General features: G+C 50.9%; 1 protein-coding gene across 1 annotated transcript in view; it reads right to left on the bottom strand.

Annotated features, from left to right (window-relative positions):
- Positions 1–14550, bottom strand: part of LHFPL7 (LHFPL tetraspan subfamily member 7) — a 65275-nt gene extending 50725 nt beyond the window's left edge. Inside the window, exons 1-2 of the mRNA XM_086763147.1 lie at positions 14219–14550; positions 2966–3104 (exon numbers count right to left, since the gene is read on the bottom strand). Coding sequence (XP_086619273.1) covers positions 2966–3104; positions 14219–14500 — 421 coding nt within the window. The 5' untranslated portion in view covers positions 14501–14550. The remainder of the gene's footprint in view (positions 1–2965; positions 3105–14218) is intronic.
- Between the last annotated feature and the right edge of the window lie 4333 nt (positions 14551–18883).

Raw genomic sequence — 18883 nt, 5'->3', positions numbered from 1 at the left:
TTAAATTCCAGCAAAGATTGACTTCTGCTGCAGAACAACTGTGCCAGGATTTCAGCTGTGCACCCCTGTCTCTGGGTTTGGCCCAAGGGCCCCTCTCCATCAGCAGCAATGGGCTGCAGCTGGGTGTTGGGGCCGCCTTGCTGACCCACACATAAATGGGGCCAGCTTGACTGCCCCGGCCTCTCTGGAGGTGCTGCTATGCAGGTTTGGGAGGAGGTATCATAGCAGAAATTTAATTTTAGTGAGCTGGCACCATGCTTAGGGAATGAGCCCCATCTCTAATCTCTCTGGGGCAGCTTTGAATTTGGTTGTAGGGTGCAAGAGCTAAGCAAATGTTTTGTCTTTTATCCTTCCTCTTTTCCTTGATGCTCTGCTGCTCATTTACCCTTTCATTAAGGATCATTCTCTTGCCATTTGTGTGGATATGGTTTGGTTTTTTATTTTCTAAGGGGTGGATGCCAGGCATTGGGAGTCATGTGTTCAACGTATGGTGGCAATTAGCCCAGCTCTGAACCCTGATGGCATGTCTGCATCTGCAATTAATGCTCTGCTCTATCTGTGTGAGGTTTCTATCTTCCTTCCTTCTGGGGCTGGAAAAGACACAGCCTGGATCTCTAAAAAAATAGCAGAAAAGTGTTAAAGACGTAGCTGGAGCCTGACTGCCCCTTGCTGTGGGGCTGTGCTCAGGACTGGGTCTTGTTTGGTTCAACTTGGCCTCTGTGCCTGGGTTTACATGAGTGTCGCTCAGAGCATCTGTCTGATACAGCACAAGAGCCTGCGGGGACTGATTCTGGCTCTGCCTGTGCCTCTGTTCCTGCACTTTATGGCATGTTTCATGCTCCTGGCTGAACACACCTGGCCCTTTATTGGGAAATTAGATTGCTTGATTCAGTGTTTTATAGTATTACGCTTATTTACTCACGCCTTTGGCGCTCTGCAAAATACCGGGAGTTGTTTTTGTGGGATGGGAAAGTGGGAACAGAACTCTGGTTTCAGAGGGAAAATGTCAAGACAGGCAAAGGGAAGGTGCCTGTGGGACCTGCTGTGCTTCAGGGAAGCCCAGGATTTGGGAGAAACAGGGTCCCCTCCTCCCTCTTGCTGCTCTGCCAGCATCTCATGGTGGTTTTACAGAGGTTCCCCTGGCAGAGCTGCCCCCCTGCCATCAGAAAGCTGCTCTACCAAACCTTACAGGCTTGCTCTGCTTTCCTTCTCTCCCATATAAATTCATCTACCCTAAAATCCCTCCTTTCATCTGTGAGAGAATGTGATTTTGGGGGAAGGAGTTTCTCTTGCTGTCACCTGACTGCAGCTGATTTCTAATGAAGAGCTTCCTCCTGGAGAGGAGGGGGGAACAGGGAGAGGAATTGGGAGGGGCAGCATTTCTGAATCCAAATACATTAAACCATTTAATTCTGTTGACTCAGGGCTGCCTGGCTTTGAATGGGAATTAATCCACAGCAAACCAAAATTAAAAAGAGCAATACAAAATGCTTAGCAAGGCACTGCCAGGGTTTAAAGCAACCCATTAGCTTGCTCGAACGTACCCAGTAAATTCTCATTTGTCAATAACGCTTAGAGCCTACAGTTTATTTACAGCCTGTTCAATATTACCAGAACCCCTCAGCACCTCATTTGTATTTCTCTGCGATGGTCTGTTTCCTTTCAAGGGACTCTTCCTAATCCCTTTCTTTGTACCTGCTTGTCTCTCGTTGCAGAGCCAGATGCAGCAGGGATGTGCCACCCTCCTGGGCAAAGGTAATGCAGGGTCACCCCTTGCCATCCCACTTATCTCCTGCACAGGGACCACCTGCAAGGCCACTCTGAGCCACTTCCCAGTGACCCATGCCATCCCCAGGTGGGGGCTGAGGCAGGTTGGCAAGGGGTTCTTACAACCTCTGTCCTGCACCCAGGGGACCTGTTGGCCACCATCTGACACAGAGGGGTGATGGGAATGCCCAAATCATGGCCTCCAAGGGATGTGTCAGTCACAAGCAGCTGTCTGTGCCCAGCTGAGCTGGAGCAGCTGTGGCTAACAGGCCAGGTCCTTCCATCTGTTCCCAAATCGGCTCCCGTGGGATGAGCCCTGGTGAGGAGAGCATGTAACAGGATTTCCCCCAAAAGCCGCTTGAATGCTGCTGGGCAGATAACGAAGTCTGGCTGGCCCTAAGGATTTCTCCAAGGAAAGCAGTTTATTCTCGGGCACAGACACGGATGGGCAGTTTAATCTTCTGTCATGGCTTGTGTCCAGCACAGCCACAGAGACATTGGTCAGGAACTGGGGTTGTTTGGTCCAACGCTTCAGCTCCTGGAGATGCAGCTCCCTGCAGTGGAGACAGACCTTGGGTGGGGTTTGTCCCTCCACAGGGAGCACAGGACAGGGACGGACCTTCCCCAGCTGCCTGCCTCCTCCCCTCTGCGTTAGAGCTTCTCAAAGGCAGAAGTATAAGCAATTACAATTCAAATATAAGCAAATACAGCATCAAGCAGGGTGCCCAGGGAGGCCAGGAGGAGATGTGGGACAGAGTGGGCAACAACCTGTCTTGAGTGTAAGGCTCAGTGAGGGAAATCCCTCCAGAGGCTTAACTCCAAAGATGGCCCAAATGGGACTGCAGACTTCACAGGAGGCATCTACTAGACCCCAGGAGATGCGGCAGCAGCCTGGTCTCTGTTACTCACCACAGCCCCCTGCCCTGTACAAGAGCCTGAGCAGAGGGCAGCAAGCAAGAGCTGCAGCCCAAGCTCTCCGCCACAGACACGCGTATTTGGGCCGAAGGGATTTTCAATAGATTTTAAAATGATAGATGCAGGAGGCAATTACTAAAGCAAAGGGCTCCTCTCTTCTCCCAGCAGTTAGGGTTTGCAAGCTCCTCTTGCTGCTGAGATCCGGTCCATGCTGTGAACGGCCAGGTAGCACCCTGGGGAAGCCCATCTTTCCACCCCAAAGAGTAAAGTCCCCGTCACTTGCCTGCTGCTGTCTGCATGTAGCCAGCCAGGGTGCAGACTCTTCTTTCGCAGGCTCCGCTGGGCAGCAGGACAGCAACGATGGCCAGCAGCGAGCTGAGGGCCAGCAGGACACAGCCGCCCGCACACAGCACGGCGCTCGTCTGAAAGGACACGCAGGGATGTCAGCGAGGTGATTCCCCCACCACCTTCCCTGTGACACCTCCCCATGAATTCCCCCTCTTGAAGTGAGAAGCGAGGAGCCGTCACGGACAGCGTCTCTCACCCTTTCCCTTCCACCTTCTGTTGCTTAAATTCACCGTTAAGTTTTGAGGCCATGGTTCACCCATCACCTGGTCCCAGGGGTTATTAGTATTCGGGCTGTGGTGATAATAGCAAAGGTATTACATGCACGAAGGGCTACGTCACTAATACAAGTGCCATTAGGTGCCTGCAACGCGTGTCAGTGCTTCCGAGCTGAAACGTATCTCATGATGGCGCCCGCCCTGCAAGCCTGGCAATTAGAAGGTGTTTTGCCAATGATGCTGCACAGTAGGGAACTCGCTGCTGCAAAGGTTCCATTGCAGCCAGCCTCTGCCGACACAGCAGGCTGCTCCTAGCCCAGCTCACCTCCAGCAGCCCCACTGGCTTCTCCCCACAGTGTCCTGTCTTTGATTTCTCTTCTTTTGCAACAAAACTGGGTCATTTGAGGCTGTTATCCAAACCCAGCTCATGGTGGGACGGTGCTTTGGGGTGTCAGAGGGTATAGGAGTGCCCTGTGGGCAGCGTTTTCCCCAGGGGCAGTGAAAGAGGAGGCCAGCACAGCAGCCCCTGTCCCCTTGTCATCACCTGGCCAGAGTGAAAGCAGTTTTGCTTCTTAGAATTCTGGCAGTAAGAGGCAAACTGCATCTGCATCTAAAACTGGGAAAAGCACTAATTCATGGCAAAACCAGATTGCCCTTTGGTATGGGCACCTGATTGCTGCACTGTTGCTGTTTCTGTCCCCACTGCAGGTGACACTTCCACCCCTGCCAACAGGATGGCACTGGCAGTAAGGTGGTTCCCATATGCCAGCCCAGCCAGGGGCACGGTGTGACCAGGAGCGGTGAGGGGACCCATGATGGGTGCCTCCTCCTCCAGCACCCAGCTCGTGGCAGCCTTCAAACAGCGTGAGGGCACCTCAGTCCCAGCATTGCAGCAGCCACGTCAAGTCCTGTCATTTCACAGCATCTCACAGCAAATTCTGCGAAACGCTCCTGGCTTTGGTGAGTCACCGTGCAGTAACCTCTGCCTCTTGGCTCCCTAAAGCAGTGCAGCTGTAAGGCAGATCTTGTTCCCGTTTTCCTAATAATCCATGTGGGAGTTGCTGTAAGGAGCTCAGGTCCCACCTCTACCTGCCCCTGTCCAGCCCTCTCACCCTGCTGAGATGTTCTGGTTAGAAATGCACAATTTTCCTTTTTTACTTTTCCCCCTGTATTTCAGCTTTTGGGCAACCCTGGTTACTAAAGGAACAAACCCAATATGTGTTTCCACTTGGCCCCCCTCACCAAGGAGGTTACAAATCAGGAGTAAATAATCTGCTAAATACAAGTTATACTGCAGGAGCCACAGGCTGGCTGGTGTGGGGGAAGAGGAACTGGGTTTACCCTGTGATGGTTATGAGGGGTCCAAGCAGCTAAAAAACCCTCCCGACCCTCCAGCACTAGCGGTGCTGCCCCATAGGTCTGGCACTGCCCTACATCTACCTGAGTTATTTACTGCTGAGCTGCTTTTTGGCAGCTGGACTGGCTGGTGCCGTGGTGGCAGAGCCACTGCCTGCAGGGTCCTGCTGGGGAGCTGCCACCACTCCAAAAAGGGACACGTGAGTGCTGGCAAGGGACGGGCCAGGGCAGCACGGGCACTGCCCCAACACCCTGGTGTGAGCACTTCCCGTGGTGCTGTGCAGTGATTAGAAATCAGTGTCTTCTTATTTACAGCCTATTTATACACCGCACAAGCAATGCAAACGCTGTCCTGGCAATAAATTCATTCCTGATATGCATTGTAAAAGGCACAGCAGTACAAACGGCTACCGAGAGAAACAGAGAGGCTGTTTTGGCAGGGACTGTGGCAGCAGGGGTATCTGCTCCTCTCTGGTGCCTTCCAAGCCACGGAGACCCAAAGAGACAAGTGCTTCTTCAGGGCAAAAGAGATGAGGTGGGGACCAGCCCCTTGCCCTGTCCATACCACGGAAGGGACCCACGGGGTTTGAGGTGGGATGTGCAACACCATTGTGCAGGCATCCACACGACGTGGGCCCTGTGGGGAGAGCGGCCACAGCCCCGCTCCCTACCACGCCCAGGGCACCAGCGTGGCAAGGAAATACAGTCTTATAAAAAAAAAGAGAAGGATTACTCTGCTCGGCATCTGAATTTCACCTTCCACCCCGCAATACCATCCTCCTTTGCAAGAACCATTAATTATTTAGAGCAATGAATTTTTCAGCAGAAGGGGGTCTTGTGAAGCATGCTTGTTCCTCTCTTGTGCAAAGCATATTATTTTTAATGATCTAGGTTCTTCTTAATTATGGTAGTGCAAATTCCCTAAAAATGCACAGCTACTGCTGGAAATGACCTATGAGCTGCTCAGGCTGCTAATCCTCGCAAAAAGCTGCAAAAATGTTTTTCAGGACACAAAAAAAGGCCCAAACAGGATGGGTACAGGTGAGCATTGCACTGAAAGAAGAGCTGGGTCTGGTTTGGGTCCTGCCATCAGGGTTCATACAGGCAGCAGCAAAACTGTGGGGTCCCGGAGCCGTCAGCACCCTGATGCGCAGAGTGGTGGCCAAAACCCAACCAAATCCAACCAGGCCTTGCAAAGGGAACTAAGGTCTCATTTTGGATAAATGTGTTAAAATTCATGTGGGCAAGAGGCGTAGGTAAATGGTGAGGTTTGTTTTCTGACATGTGGGCCAGGAATGCTGAGCCACCGAACGACTGCGGGGCAGCTCTGGAGCCAAAAGGGGTAATGCAGCCGAGTGGTTTTGTTGCGGCGCACAAGGAATGGCCCTAAAATAGGTGGCAATAGGGAAAGGCACGGGGCATTCCAGGGGAGATTTCAAGAGACCCTGTTGCAAGTCGGCAGTTTTAGTCTGGCTCCTCCATTATCCTGCTACCCTGGCCAGAGCTGCTTAAACACAAGGTGTGAGTTTCTTTTCCTAGTGAGTTGGCATTACCTGCCAAAACACTGGATAAGGTCTTGTAAAACAGAAATTTGAGTTTTGTGTAACCTTTCCAGGGCCTTGGCTGGGAATTATCTCAAGTGCTCCTGCCCTGTACTGGAATTGCACCTGCAGATCAAACAGCCGCTTCTGAAGAAAAATAATGAGCCTCAAGTTTGAAGAAGTCCATGGAGCAAAGGTACCAAACAGTGGCAGCTAAAACTCTCTTTTCAGCTGCGCGGCACCTCCCTCTCTCTTCCCTGTTTGTTCCTGTTGCATCTTGAGCGGAAAGGAGAGGACGCAGGAAACAGGATGTAAAGGCTGAAACCCAAAAATAGACAGCGAGGGGAAACAAAGGGGATACATCAAGGCCGTCTGTGAGAGCCCAGCTCAGACAGGGGCAGGAAAAAGCCCATTGATCACAGCAGAGAGCGCAGCTCCCAGTGCAAAACCAGCCAGGGAGGATCAGGACCTCGCTGCCTGGTGGGCTGCCTCTCCCCAGGCACCGCAGACCTGCGTCCCTGCCAGGGGAGACACCCACCCCAGGGAGCCCAGCAGCCCCAGGGCTGTGCGAGCTATCCTGCCTCTGCCGTGCTGGGAAAAGACATAAAACCATGTCAGATTTTCTGCTCCCACTCCCAGGGAGATTAATTGTTTATCCCCAAACAAATTAATAGTCCCCTGGTGGGACTGTAAATATTCTTTTATGTAGCATAATAAATTCTGATTAACAACAATCCCCTACCCATTATTTTAATATTTTACAGGTCTGACACGTGCCATGGCTATGCCATTCACTAAGCAATAAATCTGATGAAGATGCTGTTTCGTTCACAAAAAAAAATCAAAATTAAAATATCACACAATGACCATCCTGGGAAGAATCACTTAATATCCCTAATGAAAATTAAAAAAAAAAAAAAAAAAAAAGACAAACAGTTAACCCATCTTTTGAAACTAGCATCCATGATCTTTACAGTTTAAAGTGAAAAGGGCAAAGGGAGAAAAAATTGTCCAGTCTAACGAGTTAGTGCTGCAAAATGGTACCCAGCATTTGGCTTGACCAAGATAAACCAAATTGGTAAAGCTCCTGCCATTGTGTCCTGTGCACTGGGTCACACCACAATGCACATTAGTTTATTAATGCAATTTATTAATTGCAACTTGACCAACCCTGAGAGCTGCCATCCCAGATGGGCCCTGTGGTACCCGGAGCAGTAGGCTGAAGGCAAGGTTACAGACTGCTTGGATATTTCAGCCCTGCTCAAATGCTTAGGCATCTTTGCATATGGAGACAGAAAATACATACTCTAAATAATTAGGAAATAAAGCCATAGGCTAAGCGAGAAAAAGAAAGAGTGAAGGTCACAGCATGTCTGGCTTTCTTGGGGTGCCTGTTGAGGCAGAAAAGGTCTGAGAAACCCCAAATGAGCTGGGGAAAAACTGGCTGTAAAATCAACTGTAAGAGGGGGTAAAATTAATCAAACCGTTTTCTCTTTTTACTTGTGGTCCCTTCCCATCAGAGCTCTGTGTGATTAAATAATTAATTTAGGGAATACATTTTGGGGTTAAACTGCAGAGCGCTGTACCTGGAGAGGCAGAAAGTGAATGGACACAAGAGTTTTTAACCTTGTTAAAAAATCAGTCAGTGCTGGATGGAGGTGTTGAGTGGGGATCTGGGTTTTGGGATTTGCAACAGTGCTGGCAAGGACCCGGGAGGCCACACCGGGGGCTGATGCTGGGAAGTGGATGCAGATGTTGGCAGCTGGTTCTAGCTTTGCTGCGTGGCTCGAGATGCCCCTGGCCAGGTTCCTGGTAGAGGAGGAGCAGTCGCCACCGCCTGTTGGAGGGCAAATAAAGAGGGCTGGAAAGTATCAGTGCAAATTCTCAGACTGATATCTATCTGCAGGACAGCAGCAGCGCTGGAGTGGCAAAGCTGCCTTCCCTCCACCTTGGTGCCTGACGGAGTCCCCGCGTGCCCTTGCACCCCATGAGTCGCTGTCACCGGCACCACACAGCCACCAAGTCCTTCGCTCCTCCCAAACCTTCCTGTGAGTTTTGCACTGGACCCTAAGACCCCTGCTTTCATCCACACCACACTGAGCGAGACTACCCTGCACCCATAACAGCAGGACAAAAGAGATCTTGGTAAAAACCAGGAATACCCACCTAGCACAACAGAGAGGCGCCTGCCTCTGCAGGAGACGCTGCATGCACAGGGGTGGGTGGATCGAGCCTCGCAGCTTGTTCATATTTCCCCCACATAAGTCACAGAAACAAACATCCGCCATCTGGTCGGCATTAAAGCGACGGCCAGGAAGAGGATCCCACACATCCTCATCTTCTCCTCCCCGGCAATTACCTTCCTTTCGGTGCCATCTGAGAGCTTTCTCCTTCCTATTTGATCTTCCCTCTCCATCCTGCTCCCATGCAGATGCTATCCCCTGCCCAGCAGCACTGGGAAGTGCCTGCTGTCATCCGATGGGAATCGTGAGAGCGGTTCTAACTTCCCCAAACCAGCCCAGCCGTAACACAGAGCCCCAGACGTGATGCTGCCCAGGAGATGGCTGATGTCTAAGAGTCCCCTGAGCCAGGGTGCTTTGGGCTGGGGCACAGGGATGCAGAGAGGTATGGAGGCTCCAGACCCCATTTCTTGGGGAAGGATTTGGTTGATGAGGACCTGCCCATGTCACAACACACGCAGGGGAGTATTTCTCCCAAGCCCAGATTTAGCTGCTCACACACAGAATTCCACAAAAAACCCACAACCCAGACACAGCTTGGCCAGTCCTGGCCTTCTAGGTAATTTTCCCATTTTCAAGCTGATCAGGACATTCAACACAAACATCAGAGGGGTTAACGCCCAGACCAATTCAAGAAAAAAAAAAAAAGTATGTTTTTAATTAGGGAGAAAATAAGAGACAGATAATAAGTCTGATGAATTACGGCTGTCTTTCTTCCAGAGCCATTGCATCTGGGAATGCTGGAAAGCAGTTCCTAATAGCACTGCTTTATCTAAGAGGATGATGGATAGTGGTGAAAGAGAAAAAAAAAGGGGGAAAGTAAGACATTAGCACATCAATGGTGTGCCTGTGACCTCCATCAAGGGATGTGAACCAACTTAATAAAATTTTAATTAGGCAGCAAGCAGTGTGCTGTCGCTGGGTAGCAGATCAGACCTTCTTACCCGCACTCTGTTATTATCCTTCCTTGGGATGAGCCCTTTCCGGCGCCAGCAGCAAAGCTGGGCTCATCATCCTGGGCCAGGGAACACCCCCACCGGTCACAAAGCTCTCCCATCTGGTTTCTCCTTACAGAGCCAGTGGAGAAAAGCCCGAAGGGAGGGGACTTACAGCCTCAAGGGGATGGAGGGAATGTCCCACCATCAAAACCCCTGAGCCAGACTCTGCTCTGGGCGCTACAAAAGAGAAATGCAATGTTCAGCCCAAAATGTCTCTGACGGGCACAGGGTTCAGGACTCCCTGTTTGTCGAGCAGGCTTGTGGGCAGGTGACCCAGTGTGAAGCCATCATTGTCACGAGCAGCCACATCTCAGCAGCCCAAGCAGCAACGCTGCAGCTAGTGCCCAGCTCTCCGTGCCTTTCTTTAAGCAAAGCAGCTTCCATCTTCTGTTGAGCGGAGTTGATAGAATTAATCTTGAGAGCATCTTGTCTGTATTTTCAATCAGCTTGACCTTCCACAGCCCACCCATAAGCTGATCCTGTCTCAGCACCCATTTCAGCCCTGCTTAGTGGTGAGTGGTTCACTGGTCAGTGAGTCCTGGTTATGGTTATGAGGCCAGAGCCTAGGAATTACAGGTTTCTCCAACAGCGCCTATTTTCTGTTGTATTAATGTAGGTCAAAAAACTCTGGGTGGCTAATGAAAGGAGATAAAGTCTATTCTAAAGTAATATGCATAAAGAGGAAGATGGTGATTTCAAGAATTGCTGAGCGCTTGTACCTCTTGCCAAGGTTGTGTAAGTGCAATTAAAAATCAAACTTACTGGTAGACAGAGTAAGCTGGGAACGGTCTGCTCTCTTGGGAAGTTCTTAGGGTGGGGAGCTAAACCTTGATTTCCCAGTAATCCCAAATTAACATGCTGGCCTGATACATGGCCCCTGGAGGTAGAGCAGACTCTGCCCCAGAGCCAGTCTTGCACGTGGCTCCCTGCTTGGGTCACATCACAAGCCAGGGACTCCCAAAACGCTGAGCTCTCCCTTGAGTCAGAGCCTGTGCTAAAAGAAGAGCGACAGCTTTTCCAGAAACCTTCTCCTTCCCGTCTGTATGAGCACCCCATGTGCTTTTTCACCAGGAATGGAGCTGCTGCATAGCTCCGCAAATTTGACTCCAACTGGCAAACCTCAGATTACACCAGGAATCCAGTGCTGAACTGACACAGTGAGAAACCGGCAATGAAGGTTTATGACACCTTTCAACGTCTTCTAGTAAAAGGGTAAGCAGGTTTACTGTGCTTTTTCACTAATCTGCACTGAATCTTTTCAAGTCCTGTTATGGGCACAAATCCAGGAAAGACCCACTCAGGGAACTCCTGGGGCTGTGCAAAGTCTTTCCCCCTGTCCTGAGTGGGTCATTTTGTGCTCTGCTCCAGCAGGCCATCAGGGGCTTCATAGGCAAATGGTCCATGTGGTTTTAACCTGAATATCATGGGCTGATCAGATTCTTTTATTTTAGATTACATGCTTGGCAAAGCCTGAAAATAATTGGAGACTATCTGGAAAAATAAAAATAGAAATTTGAAATGAAGCAGCACTAGCTTCCGAAGTGCAGCATTGAGACAGGAACCCATGAGCCAAATGCTCCCACTGAAAGAGAAAATAAATTAGCTCAGGGTAAAGCACTATTTTGCATGCACACATATGCACACAGGGATCTGGCACCAAAAAAAAAAGGAAAGTTGTGAGATGCAATGAAGAAGCTCAGAGCTCAGAAGCTCACCTGCTTTTCCCAACGCTACCGGTTGGCCTCCCAAGAGCAATGCCCTCTCCCCACGGTGCCTGCACCCCTCGGGATGGCCCTTTCCAGCCCTGACAGCTCAGGTCCTCCCACAACGAATCCTCCTTTCCATTAATTGTCCATGTAAGGGCCCTGCTCACAAACTGGCTGTGGCCCGTGGGCAACAGCACCAGCACCATCCTCTCTCTTCACCTGGCTCCAGCCAGACCCTCTCCAGTTTCCATCAGCTCCTGTGAGGTCTCAGCCCACACAAGAGCCTAGCCGCAACATCTCCAGGCGACAGGGGTATTTTATCATCTTCCACCCCATCAAATCACCATCACGATGCTGAGCACGGCATAAATCCCCAGCAGCCTGAGCACTGACAGGGTTAAATTAAAGGTACCCATGATATCAGAGAGCTGCAAAGTAATTATGAAAGGAAGCAGAAAAAAGCCAGCAACTCTAAGCGGACGTGAAGGCCCTCTTAAGAGAAGAAAGGCATGTTAATTAACCTCTAGACATGATTCAAAGCATCATTTGTAGCATGATTAACATAATCCCCCAAGTGCAAACACACAACTGGCATTAACGATCATTTGCAGGGCTGAACGCTCCCCCACCCCATCACCAAATCGGCACATTTGAGCAGGGAAACATTTGAAACACGGTAACCGTGCACGTTTCAGGAAACAAAAAGAAAAACGTTCCCCAAGGATGGACATCCTGGCTGTGGGCTGCTCCCACCCCCTCTGTGCTGCAGGTGGGCATCCTCCCCAGATGTGCCACCAGCTAGAAGAGCTCCTGATCCCTATGTTGGCTTTTGCTTCCTTTGCCCCCATCGCCACAGCTTCACATCCTTCTTGGCAGCCTCCACCACTTCAGCAAAAAGCCAGTGGCTGTTTTCAAAAGCTCCTAAATTCCCCTCCATGTTAGGCTCTTGGCTTTCATTTAAAAAAGGAGCTGCCCACAAGATTCCTTGAAAGATGGGAAATGAATGTCACAAGTTCTGAAAGCAAAGAAAAAGGAGTCATGATTTCCCCATCTCTCCAAAAAGGAGAATCACCTGCTTGAACTTGCGCACGGAGCTCATAGCACTCGGCTCCCCCTGTCCCGAGCACCGAGGCGTGCGGGTTTGGAGGCTGCTCATGCATGAAAGCCAAAGCTGTTGCCTGCCTTAGCAAAGCTGTCAGGGATATTTTATTATATTCCACCTCATCAAATCACCATCACAACAGGTATTCTCATCCTCATCGTGGCAGCAAGCTAGTAAGGGAGCATTTTCCCCTGAAAGAGACCGCACTGTTTGTTGTTCATGAATTATTTGGGTGGCGTTAATGAAGGTGACAAGGATGTGTCACCAAAATCCCTTGAAAACTCCACTCGGTTCCCTGATATTATTCATCCCTACCACAGCCCAAGCTCAGGAGCTCAGAGGCTTTGCGTTGTGTTATATTTTGGATCTAAAGTCTTTTCAGAGGCTATTAGTTGGCTGAGGCTGTGAGTAGCTGAAGCTTGCTCAAATGAGTCACTGCTGAGCTTCACCCTTATCTTTAAAGTTTGTTATTACTTGGAAGTGTTTATCTGAATTACGTTTGCAAAAACATCAGAACAAAGGCCAACTTACGGAAACAACAGCATTTTTGCACATTTTTATATAAATAGGAAGGATTTTATGCAGCCGGTGCTTTTCTTTGCAAATCACAATATTTGTCTTTAATGACATTTTTAAGGACCATGATGGGATTTAAGCAATCGCACGCAGACCTGGCATCCTGGGAGAGATAACAGCGTAGCTTCACAGCAGGCTGCGAAATTCAACTACTGACCCCCATTGTGCCGGACACAGCCACCACCTCTCGGGGATTTAGCCCTCGTGCTGGGATTTCTGCAACGTAGCAACCCAGAGCAAGTCAAATCTCGTCTCTTTTGAGCAGTGGTAGCGAAATCACATGCACAACCTCAGGGTAAGAAGCTAAGAATAAAAGACAAGGAGAGGAGAGGAGGAAGAAAGGGGGCAAGAGGGTGGTGGGATGCTGGGGCCGGGCTTTGTGTGATCCCCGTGCACACCTAGCAGGGATGAGTGGCTCTGTCACCAGGACATCATAGCAACCCCAGGCTCCATGGGGCAAGTGGGGAGGCTTTGGCCCCCTTCCTCCCAAAACCTGGCAAGGGCATCACCCCGGGCTGGCCAGGCAGAAGAACAGCCGCAGTCCCCCACGTCCAGGCTTGATTTCTGGATCCTCGTGTCCCAGGGGCAGAAGTTTCAACCATCCCACTTAGCAAATTCAGCTGACAAGTGATGCTCAGTATCCCGCTGGGGAGCATCAAACCGCTCCCTTTTCTCCCCCAGCTCCCGCATGCCCAAGTGGGAGCTTGCCCGGGAGGGCTGGAGGGATTTGAGGCCTCGGCGACACGGCCAGCAGCCCTGGCAGGGCAGGGTGGCCGGGTCAGACCTGCGGCACTGCTGGGGCCACGGCCGGGATGTGCACGGCAGCCACGTTCAGGCTGCACTGACCACCACGCCGGCACGAACCCGGGGAGGTTTTTGTGCAGCATCCCAAAAAGGGATGTAGCCCCACGGGGACCACGGGACACGCAGGAGGTGCTCCGGGGTAGGATGGGGGATGCAGGCAATGAAAGGGATGCTTGAGAGCAGCATGGGGAGATGCAGAGAATGTTTGGGGGCAGCATGCAGGATGCGGGAGATGCCAGGGATGCTCAGGGCAGGACAGGGATGCTGGAGCAGGTCTGGGGGATAGGATGAGGGGATGCTGGGGAGCCTGGGTCAGAACGGGGGATGCTAGGGTGATGACAGAGGGACCTTAGGGAGGTGAGGAGGATAGAGAGATAGTGGAGAGCCTGGGGCAGACCTGGCGCGATGTGGGAGGGATGATGGAGGGAGGGTAGCAGGGAGCCCGGGCCACGTCGGAGGGATGCCGGGGAGGCGTCGGAGTGACGCCGGGGAGCTGGGAGCATGTCGAAGGGATGCCAGGGAGCCCGGGGAAGGGCAGGGGGGACGCCGGGGAGGTGATGGGGGATGCCGGGGAGCCTGGGGCATGTCGAGGGGATGGGGGGGAGCCCGAAGTAGACGGTGGGGGACGCCGCGAGGGGGTAGGCGCTCACCTGCCAGGAGCCGGAGGGGATGTCTCCGAAGCCGCCGGGGCCGGCGGAACCGTGGCAGGCGCGGGGCGGCCCGGCGCAGCGCCAGAGCAAACCGAAACCGGCGGCGGCGCGGCCGGGCGGCAGCAGCCAGGCCGGGGAGAGGAAGGCGGCAGCGCAGGCGGCCAAGAGGCCGGCGGAGAGCAGAGCCCAGAAACAACCGACGCCGCTGCACATGGTGCCCCGGCGGGGCAGGGAGCCCGCGCCCCGCGCCGCCCCCGCCACCGGCACCGGCACCGACAGCATCCGCGCCGCCGCAGCGCGGCCGCGCAGCCACCGCGGCGCGGGGCCGGGCGCGGGGCCGGCAGCGCTGCCCGAGCCCCCCCCCCGCTTCCCCTGCGCGCTGCCTGCGCGCTGCTTGCGCGCCGCCTTCCCCCCACCTCCTCCCCGCGGGGCGCGGCTGAGGCCGGGCGCGGTTGCGACACCCGCGGCGGGCGAGGACGGGGGGGGGAAGCGGGGCCCCCCCTCACCTGCGCACACGTTTTAGGGTGTTTTGTGCCGTTTTCCCTGCCCCTGCGGAGCAGCCCCTAAAGAGTCATTTTCCTCCTGCCGTTATCATTAATATTTTTAACACACACCCACCCGGGGTGCTCGCGGGCGGCGATGCTACGGCTCTAGCCTCCCCGGGCAGGGACACGCGTGGGGGCTGCGGGTTTGCGGGGAATTTCTCGTGAGGAGGGGGAATTTAAAGCGCACGTACAGCCCAGGGAATCCGCAGACCCCGCTCTGCGAGATTCCTTTCTGGGGGTCTGCTCGCTCGAGCAACGTTCATTTTATCCCGTAACCCCGCAGGTTTCTCCGAAGGGTGCTAAGGGTAGGGTGGAGAGCCCGGCAGAGCGGCTGCCCGGGAATTTGGGCTTATCCTTTAGGGATAAAAGCTGCGCCTCCCAGTGCCGGTGATTTTTTCCTCTCATATATATATATATAAAACCAGTAATTCTGAAAGTTCATGGGTCAGGTTCTGTTTCTGATAAACCTCCCGGTCGCTTCGCAGTAGGAATTGATCTCCTATGCTCCTGCCTCGCAGATCTTACGAGGTTACATCGATCTCCAGAAGCTCGGCCGCTCCCACCCTCCACCCCCCTCCCACGAGCGGTACCCACGTCCACCGCAAGCCAAAAGCGCCAGCTCCTTTTTTAAATATAGCCAAAAAAAAAAACCCCAAAACATTTATCCTGCCCTGATGTCCTCAGGCGAGTTTCAGGCACTTTCTGCCCATACCGCTGAAAGAGAGTTAAAGGCATTTGGGCAACTTTGGGTCACAATTAGGAGCTTTCGCTCCAGACCTGGGGTGCGCTGGTCGGTGTTTTGATCGCAGCCCTTGGAGAGGGATGGCTCAGGGATGCCGGAGCCGGGCTTTGCTGGTGAAATCCGTGCAGAAGCCGGGAGCTTGGCACCCTCTCCTGGCGTGCGGGGAGAGTGCGGGCACGGGCCGCGGTGCTGAGCTCCCCGAGGGGCTGCCCCGGGAGCAAAGTGCTGGGCAGAGAATTTGCACTCTACAGCTGAATTCACGGGCACAAAGTCCGGGATAAAATGTTGCAGTTGTGTCTGGGGGCAGTGTTTGAGTTTCATGGCGGGGTTTCTCTTTCTTGCATTTAAAAATGTGCGTGCCTGTTGTGCTGTAACTTCAGGAGAGTTCTGAAGGGGCAAAGTCACCTCAGCCTTGTCTCTCCCAGTATCCCTGGTTTGTAGAAACATCCGACTGCTGGCATGTGCTGCTCCACTTCTCATACTCTTTGAGGCATTTAGAGGAACAAAAAGGGAAAAAAAGCATAAATGGAGAAACAGAGATAGTGGGTTTTAACTAGATTTCTTTTATTTAAACTTGGTTTTATTAAAGTATTTATGACACCATAAGTGGCCAAGAATTTGGGAAAAACACTGTGAATTGGAGAAAGGTCATCTGAGGTGAGTCACACACAATGCTGGCAATACCACCTGCACAGACAAGGTAGGAACCATTCTGTTTGTTTTCAGTAAACCACAATAATTCCAGAGTGACGCGAAAGCTCTGGAGAAAAGGCTGCAAGGAACAGCCTGCAGCAGGGTCAGGGCTGGGGAAAAGCTGCAGAAACTGCGGTGAGGGCTTTTCTGTTCCCCATGTCTATGCTCCTGCTCAGTGCTCCTTCCCAGAGCTCATCTGCCCAGAGGTCAGCAGCAGGAGGTCACACACGCAGCTCTTTCTGCTGGGAGTGAGGATTTTTAATTTTTTTTTCCCTCCCCATTTTGTTCTGTATTACACTGCAAGGCTCAGGTTTTAACCCACCCACTGAGAGTCAGACAGAAACCCCTCACCCCTTACTTATGCCCAACTGCCAGGCGCAGCAGAACAAACCTTCCTCCTTGGGCATGTGCTCAGTGGAAGGAGACAAGGAGGGATCACAATGTTTTAATAAAATCAGTTAATTTTTGCCTGGCTGGGATGTGGGATAATTCCCTTCTTTGAAATCCTCAGCACAGCTGAGAAGCCAGTACCAACCCTCCCGTCCCCATTAAGGCTAATGGACTGAGGTGAGCCACATCCAAATTTGCAATGCATTTTGTGTGCATGCAGCCACTTGTTTTTCCATTTAAAATATATATATATAAAAATACAAGTCTGTAACTGAAGCTGCTGTGACTGCAGTTTTGGAGCACCCCTACTGCAATGGTATCAGTTGTGCCTTCTCCGTTTTACAGCTTTCCCGGCATCCTGTTGTGTGCCGTTGTATGTACGTGCTGCATCTTTCCCACTCTCCCCCACCATTAATTCTTGGATAATTAGCGATTAGTATTTGTATTGCTTATTTTGCAAATTCATCTAAGATGCCTAATTATTTGTTTGAAATAATATTCGATATTTTTAGCAATACTAATGGCAATGTTTAGAATATATGATTTTTAAGCTTGTAGTGTGTTTCTGTACAAAGGCATCTCTGACTCCTTATATCTTTTGGACTCCAGAGTGAGATCCAGGCTATGAAAGCCCGTAGTTTTTATTGTTTGTGTTCCCAAAGCAGTGAGAAGTCTATGTATCAGATAGAATCCCATCATGTAAATACATGTAAATAAATGAACAGACTGCCCGGAAGATGTGAGAAATGGCAATGCCCTGTAACATGATTTGTTACATTTGTGTTTTTCTGAATGCTGTAATTGAGGAGAGGAGTTCCCTGTGATTAATTATCTGAGTCAAAGACACCAAGCTATCAACGAAGTCTTGTTCTGCTTTATTAATTCTGTCCAAACAAGAGCATCCCATTTAGGTCTTTTGAAATATTAAAGTTTGTTTATTTTTCTAGCTATGGAGAGGGGAAAAATCACCAAGCAGTGAGGCTTTTTTTAATCTTTGAATTTTTTAATTTAGGGATGTGCCGCCCAGGTTCTCTGATGTTGGCCAGCCTATGTCCTGAAGTCACATTTCAACTGATTGCTCAGTTAATTAAACTGTCACATTCTGTTAAAAACCCTAGAACCTGATGTTATTCGTGTTTCCAGTTCAGATCTCCAGAGTCCGAGGCTGAGTGACTAACTGTGGATTGGAGCTTCAGCCCTTCTGCACGTTCCCAAAAGGGGAAGAAAATTTCAGTCCAGGAAATGTAATTCATGCCAAACATACTTGTAGCTTGAGGTTTCATCAATTATCTAGAATCTGATGCAAAGATAATTGAATTATCCCAAAGATTTTGACAGGTTGGATGATGTTTTTGGAAAAGGAGCTGCTGCTTGAAAATTAATTGCAGCATAAAAGGTCTTTCTCATTGAGCGTGATGAGGGATGCTTACAGTTTACCCACCCCAAAATCACGCTGCCAGCTGGCTGGGTTTCTGACAGCCTCGCCTTGTTGATAGTAGCAGTTGTCACTTTGCAGCTGGTAGTGCAGTCTCGGGAGACTGCGTGTCCCAGCATGGAAGGGTCCACTCCGATTGAAGCAGATACGCGTAGCTAAATAAACCTCTTAGAAAGCACGCCTGCTTCCACCACTGTTCAGCCAGAGGAGCAACAGCAGGCGGCAGCTGTGGGCTTGGCGGTAGAAAAAAGATCAGTGTGTAAGGTCAGAAAGAGGGTCCAGAATACAGACTGCCTTGGGAATTTTACCACCAACTGCATCTTAGGCAGCCTGGCAGACCAGGACTCTGTAACACATTGAGTCTTGCTTCAGTCCCAACATATAAATTGAAACCTACAGCTTGATCTGCAAAACCAGAGCCTTTAACCACACACAGCTACATGGAAATAAAGAGAAAACTGTGTGCTGTCAGTTATCACGCATGTTTGTAGAGGACTGGGTGCAAACCTTTTTGACAGAAGATGTTAATTTAGTGTTCCCTTACTGAGTCATCCCGTTCTTTCAAATATTCTCACCTTTGGAACATTTCGGTCTATTACCAGCCTCTTACTAGCCAAATAAATAATTCAGTTCATTATGCAAAAGCCATATATAATACGTTCATTATCCTCAAACCAGCCTCTGGGCACATGTACAAAAATGTATCAGAGACCATCAGTTAACAAAATAATATCAAAAGAGGAAATGCAATTGCTATAGGACGTCAATCAGCTGCAACATCCTGCCCAAGAGATGGCTTCATCTCAGCCCTGAAGAGATCCCCATATACCTTTTATGCAATTCACAATTTATGAGTCTTA

The sequence above is a fragment of the Chlamydotis macqueenii genome, chromosome 19 (genome assembly GCF_036417535.1).
Source record: "Chlamydotis macqueenii isolate bChlMac1 chromosome 19, bChlMac1.mat, whole genome shotgun sequence".
NCBI lineage: Eukaryota > Metazoa > Chordata > Aves > Otidiformes > Otididae > Chlamydotis > Chlamydotis macqueenii.
This window is presented reverse-complemented; position numbering and strand designations above follow the sequence as displayed.